The following is a 9,433-nucleotide window of genomic DNA, read 5'->3' on the forward strand; positions in this document are numbered from 1 at the left end:
AACGTATTCCCCAATGGCGTCATCAAAGGGCGACAACCCGTCTTAAAATTAATTTAAGAAATTTAAAAAATTAGAAATTAAATTTAAAATTTAAAAAATGTATTTAAAAGTTAAACTATTTTGAAGTGAACAAAGAAAGTAATTTAGACATTGAAACAGAACTGCACTTACAATGCACGTAAATTTTTCAAAAAAGTGGTCAATTTATGCAAAAATATAGCCCTCACTGCGTTAGTCACGCATTAAAAACATGGTGATAAATACTGCAAAATCAATAATAAATCTTTACTTGAATCTTGAATCTCTTTCATTTTATTAAATTTTTCTAAAGTTTGATTTTCTTTAAAATGTTTTGGCTTATCTGGAGGCCTGCAGCTTTAAGTTATAATTACAAGGTAAACGTAGCTATGATTTACATGTGTGGTTGTCGGAGAAGATATAATTATTCCAAAATTAAAACCTATAATTAAAATGTAAAAAGTAAAGTGCGATGATTTGTTAGAAAATATTTCCATATTATAACCGATCCAACAATTATATATTCAAGAAAATCGGTTTACTATCGCAATTTTTAGTCTCAGATTTAAAAAAAAAGACACACAAAAAAACAACAACAGTAAATGACTAGAACCACAAATCATGCTTTCTTGTAACCGATTACCGATAATAAGGTAGCCATGGAAATTAAGAAAGCCGACAAAATTTTCTGAGACATACCATGCATAAACGGAAAATAACGTAGATTTGTCGAATTGGATATATATTTATAGACGGACAATTAAGGCATTAAGTATATGAGTAACAGGAAAGTGGAAGTAAATTATGCATATTTGGAAAGTAACGTAGTTAATCTACACAAATTCATTACATCATCGCATAGATGTATCTTTACGAATCAGTTATGAATGACATACATTTATACTAACTCATGTCTTTATACAAACCTCCTGTCTGTACGATAACTCCCTATCTTTTTACTAACTGTCTGTCTTTATACTAACACTGTCTTTATAAAATGATAACTGCACGAGGTTTAAGGCTCACCATGATACATAAGTTTGATTATATACATATGTGTATAAAATTATAAACGGATAAGAAGAGATTGTATTCATGTATGTATATATTAATAACTGTGTGTGTAACCAATTGGCTTCTTGACATCTAGACTTATTTCGGTATACCAGTATATTACAACGCAGAATCTAACGCCCTGATATTTACGGTGTTCCGTTAGGGCCATCGCCTTAGAAAAATATGAAACGCGAAAAGTCGAAAGACGAAGGGACGAAGACGAATACGCGAAAACAAGAAGGGACGAAAACGCAAAAACACGAAAGGACGACGACTAAAACGCGGGAACATGATGACGGGAACACGATTATTATCAAATTGAATTTGTCAAGTTTTCGCATCGTGCTTTCGCGTTTTCGCCTCTTTGTGTTTTTCGTCTTCGTCACTTCGTGTTTTCGTCTTCGACCGATCGTATTTTTTACTTTTCGCGTTTCATATTTTTCATTTATCGGCGATGGCCCTAACGGAACACCGTAAATATAACCGGAACCTTGTGAGTAAGGTCAAAAATGAGAACAAATTTACTGAAGTTATTCAAATGTAGTTCCTGGTTGGCAAACAGTTTGCGACATAACTTTCAATGAGATCGTTACTTCGTATTTGTTCTACTCCGTTTAATTCTACTAATGAAAGAATGACATAATCTTTACTTACGTCAGTCATATGAAAATCCAGTCGGCCTAATTGGTAGGTTGACATGTCCAGTATGAATCCATACTGATTAAATATTTATACATTATCACATAAATTTAAAGATACACATAAATTATCAGTGATTAGATAAAACTCCGAGCCGATGTTTAAACAGTTTAAACAGGTCCGAAAGTAAAACTAAAATAAAAGTTAGCATATAATCCACCGCTATTTTGATCATTATCTGTTTAAAGTTTAAACGTTAATACACAGCGGTATTTATTAGCCAATTCTGTCAGAGTTACTGTTCTTTTCTACCATAAAATATTGAGGACAATATGAGATAATGATTCGGTTCCGGTAACACACCGTCCTGACTCTTTCTTTTACATATACGAGCAGCAGCATGGTTGTTTTGTTCGTGTTCTGCATGATAAATTTATAAGTATGAGATCAGATGTCACGGAGATAATTTCCCCTTGTCCCAGGATCAAACGGATAACAAATCGGATTTGTTGAGCTAAACAGACGACTAACCTTTATCGAATTATAGAACTCACAATTCACTTTATTTTGCTAATTTCTTATGTTATTTCCTTTTTACTAAATGAAAGAACTTGGTTAGACTGGTGACGTATAATTCGAATATGTTCTCTCATTAGTAACATTAGAAGAAGATTCAGACAATTAAAGATTACCCAGAAATAACGCACAAAAAAAGAGAAAAAAATATACAAAGAGGATATTTAAGTTGTTTCTATAAATTCAAGATGAAAATATATATTTCATGAGTGGCGATAGCCACAAGGGAAATATGATAATTTGTATACCACAAGATGAAAATAAATCCTGTATTTATAGAAAAAAATACTTGCATTTTTTGTTTAATATATACATTTCCTCTTTTTTTATGTTACAATTTGAAAGACTTCCCCTTTTGTGTATTGGCTATATTTAAGAGAAAGCAGTCCGGCAAGACACCCGTGAAAATACTGAATATATGTTTCACTGCAGTGAAACATATATTTTTATAGTGAAAATACGAAAAATGAAAACTACGCATTTTAATTCATCACAATTTCTCAATATTTCATTAAGTATATAATAAACCATTGACAACAAGGTCAAAAAAAGTAAATATGGTATATTTTAGAAACAAAAGTCAATATGATAATTGAAGGTTTTATTTTCATCATTCAGTGGTTATAACACAAACACAAATAGTTTCATATATTATTCCATCTATCCTACTATCACATTGCCATCATCCATTCTGAAATAAAGATATTTGAAAGTTTAACCATTACAGGCTAGATATCTTAAATGTACTTCATTATGGACTAAACCATTAATTATTTTTAGAGTGAAGCTCAAAACATTAACTGAATAAATGACGAACTGAATGAATTCCTAACTGAATTAATACCGAACTGACTAAATAGTGAACGGAATGAAAAGCTAACTTGATGAATAGTGAACTAAATTATTAGCTAACTGAATTAATAGCGAAATGAATTTATAGCGAACTGGATGAAAAAGCGAACTGAATAAATAGCAAACTGAATTAAATGCGAACTGAATTAATAGCATATTGAATGAAAAGCAAAATGAATGAAAAGCGAACTGAATAAATATCGAACTGAATTTCTTGTTGGTGCAAATTGATGACATCTGTATTTGGGGCATTGATATGTAAGTTGGCGCAAATTAAGTAGTCCGAACTTCTTATACTCATTTTTTACAATTATCAATATTGTAGTTAGCGAACTATTTTTGATATTACTTTGTTAATCATTTTTTACAATTTCTTGAAAAAATAAAATATAACTTATGTCTATTTTCATTGTTCTCGTCATGTGCAATTAATAATGTTAATGTAGTCGTTTTACAATACATGTATTTAAATGGTTCGTTTATGTCAGTGTTTGAAAAATAAATCAATGAAAAACTAAATAGTTTTTATGTCCTCCATTTTTAGGCATTTCGCTAAAATTTCATGTATTCTACAAAACAAGCAGCTTTGAAAATAATATGAGTGTTGGTGAATGCGTTAAATGCACGTCGGTCCATTTACAAACGTGTTAACAAATGTTTTTTTTTTTCTTCAACTCCAAACGCAAGTAAGAAGCTTAAGGCACTGCAAGCTCTGCTGTGGGAAACTAAATTAACAAATAAATGCACGATAGCAAATACCTTAATATTCACATATTCGTCATATAATAAGAAATGTTAGCATGTTTTTTCGTGATCACAAATTATGATGTGGTTATGGACCCTAGACGTCACACAGCTACTCTGTCAAAATTATTGAGATTATATCTAATTACGGAAAACTGTAATTTAAATAAAAATAATACATTAATCAAACTTACGGTTTTTCGCAGACATAATTACATTGTTGATGACAATCGTAGTCCGCCCATTTCCAGTTCCAGTCGCCCCAGTACGTGAGACAGTCCTCGTCGAGATGTAAGGGGATACTGTTCGGTTCACCTGGTCCCCAGTCGGTGAATGTGACAGGTTCGTCTGTACCGTACCACAGAAACTGACCTTCCACCACGTCATCTGACGCGCCCATCCAGACACTGGCCCCAGACACTGTCATTATAATAATATTGTTTAAAAGAGTTGGAGACGTTGTTGTATTTCCATCAAAGTAAAAATCATTAAGTAAAATGATACTGGATGGAAATGTTGTATTTAAAAGGGAAATATTGTTTTCGATGGAAATATAGTTTCCGAAGGAAACATTGTATTTAATTAAGGGAAATTTTGTATTAAAGGAAATATTGTTTCCGAGGGAAATATTGTATTTAAGGGAAATATTGATTTCTAGGGAAATATTGTATTCAAGGGAAATATTGTAATGAAGGGAAATGTTGTATTCAATGGAAATGTTGTATTCCAGGGAAAATATGTTGTATTCAAGGGGAAATATTGTATTAAGGGAAATATTGTTTTCTAGGGAAATATTGTATTCAAGGGAAATATTGTATTCGAGGGAAATATTGTATTTAAGGGAAATATTGTTTTCGATGGACATATTGTTACCTCGAAACATAATTTATCATACTGAACATGGTCAGAACTATTTTTCTTTAATCAATATCATTTTCGACTTAAAATAAGAGTGTACGCGTTTGCCGTATTACAGAAAATGTCTTTTTTGTTATTTAAATTTCAAAAGACAAATAATTAGATATTTATATAAAACGTGACATATACTTGTTTAACTGCACCAGTCCTGTTCTTCTGTAATAAAAATCATTGTTTGTAATCGCGGGCTTAGTTCGATTGAGCCTATCTATGAATGGGAGAAAGACCGGGCTTGGTTCGATTGAGCTATCTATGTATGGGAGAAGTCAAAGCAAGCTCTAACACCGACGTAATCAAAATCTGTTGCACTATTCTTTAAATATTTCGTTCCATGATACGGTAGGTAAGTTTGACACTGAATTAATTTATGAGCTTACCGCCGCCTAGTCCTTGCGAAATTAATCCTTTAACGAAAATATTTTCAGCATTGTCCTCTACATGGACTAGATATGCTTGATGTCCGGCACATAACAACTGTAAGAAAAGAGGGTAAACTATTTCATACCTTAAGTCAAACTTGATATGCACCTTCGAAAAATACCACATCTTTCAAACAGTAAAATGTTCTAGTCAACTTTTAACTTTGAAATTTATACATTTAAAAGATAATCGATTTGAGAGATTTTGTCAAATCTGTAGACTGTTTTTACGTATATATCAATTTAGGGAACATTGCAAGATATTTATTACGAGGCTAAATTGATAAGATTGGAAGCACATTGGTTGCATTGTGATTGTCTTTCATAAACATGTTTGTTAATAACTAAGTATATTATATACACTACTGGAATAATTATTAATATTTTATATACAAACCCTTGATAACTCAAAGTATTTTTAAAAAGTATAGTATATACACACAGTTATATTTGTCTTTAGGATATACTCACCTGAGATTCAATCCAGTTATATTTGTCTTTAGGATATACACACCTGAGATTCAATTCAGTTGTATTTGTCTTTAGGATATACACACCTGAGATTCAATTCAGTTATATTTGTCTTTAGGATATACACACCTGAGATTCAATCCAGTCATATTTGTCTTTAGGATATACACACCTGAGATTCAATTCAGTTATATTTGTCTTTAGGATATACACACCTGAGATTCAATCCAGTCATATTTGTCTTTAGGATATACACATCTGAGATTCGATCCTGTTATATTTGTCTTTAGGATATACACACCTGAGATTCAATCCAGTTATATTTGTCTTTAGGATTAAAGAGATAGCAGGATTCGTCGTGATGTATCCAACCTTTCGGACAGTCTGAATAAACCTGGCCTATAGTAGATAGATATTGTTGTATGCTTTTTGGTGAGATACTAAACTATATCGATTAGATATAACTCTTATATAACCCAGTGAAATATAGAATTTTGAAACGGAATATAGATTTTCATGACGTCATGGAAATGTCATATAGATATGAAGAAACTGCGCATTCTTTGTCCTATTATTTGTATTACTACAGACTAGTTTTAATATATATAAAAAACAATATACTTATGGAATACGAACAAATAACGATTAAAAAATAAGTTGCCTTTGTTTAAACATATCTTACAATACGACATCAGTATTTATCAATATTTTCATTATTTTCAACATTGTTCTGCGTGCGTCTTTTTGTGAGATTTATCACATACCCGTGTCGTTTTTGAAGTCCGTCAAAATGGTGTTGCACGCCCGTGCATATAATTTGGCGTGACGTCACTTGCGTTATACAAACGCGCTAAATGATAACGTTACACTATAGGTGCGCCATTGAAAAATGATTCTTTTTCACTTTAAACAAACTTTATTTTGGGTATGTGATAAATACAGGAACATTATATTCGTGAAGGTTCATTCCTGAAATAATTGAACTTGTTGAATAAAATAGTTTTATGTTCGCTAGAACTTTTTCAATAAATTCAGTATTGAACTTACACTCTATATATTCCATATTCACTGAACTATATTTTATGATTATGATTTCATAAGATCACAATGTATTCAGGTAACAACGTGAAATTTAACGGAACAATCACCATGACGTGGTTTCTAGATAACCTTGAAAGTTCTTAAATTCATTTCGCATTGGTATCAAAAGAACTTCAAAAATAATGTATTCTACACTTTATTGCTCCAATCAAGTTTCATAGAAATGTTTTAAGTATACAATATTCGTAAATCTTATAAACAATTTTACCTAAAGCTATAGCTATAAGTAAGTATAATAAAACTCCGTTATTCGCCATTTCTGTGTACAGACAAAAACATTGGCACAGTTAGATAAGGATTGGTTCGTATTGTTTTACAGATAGATAATGACCTTAAATTAATATTACGTTATTCTGTCCTCATTCCTCAACTGTACAAAAATAAAAAAATAAAAATAAAAAACATAGCATATTTCACTCCGACAAAATACATACATTCAAATAAAATTAAACATCTTATAATTATCAAAGTTTACATTATTTAGTAGCAAAGTAATGATACAAATACATCTTTGGATTGTATGAATGAAAGGAAATAAAGTAATTTTACTAACAAGATAACATTTTTTTATAATTTTATCAGAAGATTCGGTTGATTTAATTCCTTAAGTATAGTAAAGTGAAAGCATGCAAATTTATGATCAAATTATCAGACCAATTCAAATCCAGTTAGACCGAGAGAGCACCATATAATTATTCAGATTTGATTAAACTGTATAAAATTTATACATCTGCTGCCAAAAACCAAGTGTTTAAAGTTTTAAAAAAGAACACAGTTAACATCCAAAATGCTTTAATGAAATAAATTTGGTAGTTATAAATTGCCTTAAAAAGGGAATGAAAGTGAATGGCGCATGCACAAAATCAATCATTATAAAGGGATTAAACCCTACCTATTTGTTTCAGAACATTTTATTTCATTTGCATACAATATTCATGTGTTTTAAATAGCAGAGACATTCTATGTTACAACTCTTCCGTTAAAACCAATTCAATTTTACACTTAATAAACTTGATTTTTATCTCTTCAAAATATTTTTCTTAATTTGGTAGAATCTAACAGGCACTCGAACGAAAGTGACGTCATCTATAACGTCATAACGTCAATAACCTGCTTGTACATGGGATAAAATCTACTTTGAGTTAATTTATATAATCAACTTTTCAGTATAATATATTTCAGTTGATTAAAAAACCATCTAATATGGATACTCAAACATTACGAAATTGCCAGTATTTTTATTCATATGATAAAATCTACGTTATATTTATTTAAATCTAATAAGAAACGTAATTGAGCCGCGTCATGACAAAACCAACACAGTGCGTCTGCGACCAGCATGGATCCAGACCAGCCTGCGCATCCGCGCAGTCTGATCAGGATCCATGCCGTTCGCTTACCAACTCTATTACAAGTAGAGAAAACTGATAGCGAACAGCATGGATCCTGATCACACTGCGCGGATGCTTAGGCTGGTCTGGATCCATGCTGGTCGCAAACCCATTATGTTGGTTTTGTCGTGACGCGGATCATTTATTGATTTTATTGAATCTCCAGTTAAGATATTAATCGATAAATCAACAGGCTGCAATGATATCCGGAGAAGACAAGTGTTCACAGGATGTATTTCAAGTGATATAGAATACATGACATGTTTCAACAGTCAACTATGACGTATGTAGGGTTAAGTATTATTATACTTATGTATGTATCATACTAATGTATGAAACATAGGGCGGCATGGCCGAATAGTTATCGCGTCGGATCAGTAATCTTATGATTGCTAGCCACATGGGTTCAAACCCCGTCAGGGGCAAGTCGTTGTTTACTTGAGCAAGAAACTTTACACTCATTGCTCAGTTCTGTTTGGCCATAAGCTTATAGCTTCCTACACAATCGAACTAAAATAAAAACTGTATAAGCCAAACATAAAGCGGATCTAGATCTAGGGTTCAATGATAGGCACCGGTCTAGTAATCCTGAGGTCTCATGTCTTTATCTTCCTTTCTTCTAGTAGCAAAAGGAATGGTCTTTCGAACGATACTTTAAAGCTACACGCCTACAGATAAGTCAAAATATTTCAAGGAAAACAACCTTGAGAAAAGTGTACTAAAATTTTAAGAAATGAACCAAGAATCAAGTACTAATTTACATATTATGTGCGATAAATTACTGATTGTGCAGTCTTTATATTATGTTTTATCTCTACTGCGTGACTTACGCATTGAGGGCTATTTTTGTACATGATCTATTTTTTCTTCTTTTTTTGTAACTTACGTCGATTTTAAGCGCCGATTGCAATTATAAGTAAATAAAGACCTTTCTTTGTTCATTTCACAATACTTTACTTTTAAATAACTTTTTTTTAATTTTCATGAAAATCAGCTTGAATCTGGTATGCTGCTTTAAAAGACAAGGTCCCCATGTATCGTGTTCTATGGCGTGCATGTAAAAGAAATGGGGACACCTTTGTAATGGCCTTATTCAGTCTGTGCTTTAGCCATGCATTTACTCCAGAAAATTACACTTCTATAATAGTATAGCGTCGCTATAATTAATAAATTGCGATATTGAATAAACGAAACGGAAACAAATGCATAACATTACTATACATCTATGTTGGGAATTAAAAAAGTCGG

The 9,433-nt window shown here is 31.6% G+C and overlaps 1 protein-coding gene across 1 annotated transcript; it reads right to left on the bottom strand.

The window, feature by feature from the left end:
• Positions 1-2,873: 2,873 nt before the first annotated feature.
• On the bottom strand, positions 2,874-7,090 carry LOC132723556 (perlucin-like protein). Its single transcript, XM_060708292.1, has 5 exons — positions 7,003-7,090; positions 5,995-6,092; positions 5,181-5,277; positions 4,080-4,305; positions 2,874-2,980 (listed from the first exon to the last, which is right to left on the bottom strand). Exons 1-5 carry the CDS (start codon positions 7,049-7,051, stop codon positions 2,950-2,952), a joined length of 501 nt encoding a protein of 166 aa, XP_060564275.1. The 5' UTR covers positions 7,052-7,090; the 3' UTR covers positions 2,874-2,949.
• Between the last annotated feature and the right edge of the window lie 2,343 nt (positions 7,091-9,433).

The sequence above is a fragment of the Ruditapes philippinarum genome, unplaced genomic scaffold (genome assembly GCF_026571515.1).
Source record: "Ruditapes philippinarum isolate M1 unplaced genomic scaffold, ASM2657151v2 ctg4643_1_1_1_1, whole genome shotgun sequence".
In the NCBI taxonomy this organism is placed as follows: domain Eukaryota; kingdom Metazoa; phylum Mollusca; class Bivalvia; order Venerida; family Veneridae; genus Ruditapes; species Ruditapes philippinarum.

Coding starts and splice junctions, on each gene's coding strand:
- LOC132723556 (XM_060708292.1), bottom strand. CDS start 7,051: ATGGCGAATAACGGAGTTTTATTATACTTACTTATAGCTATAGCTTTA. Junction 5,278..5,994: donor ATAACTGGATTGAATCTCAG/GTGTGTATATCC, acceptor CTTTTCTTACAG/TTGTTATGTGCCGGACATCA. Junction 4,306..5,180: donor TTCGCAAGGACTAGGCGGCG/GTAAGCTCATAA, acceptor TTATAATGACAG/TGTCTGGGGCCAGTGTCTGG.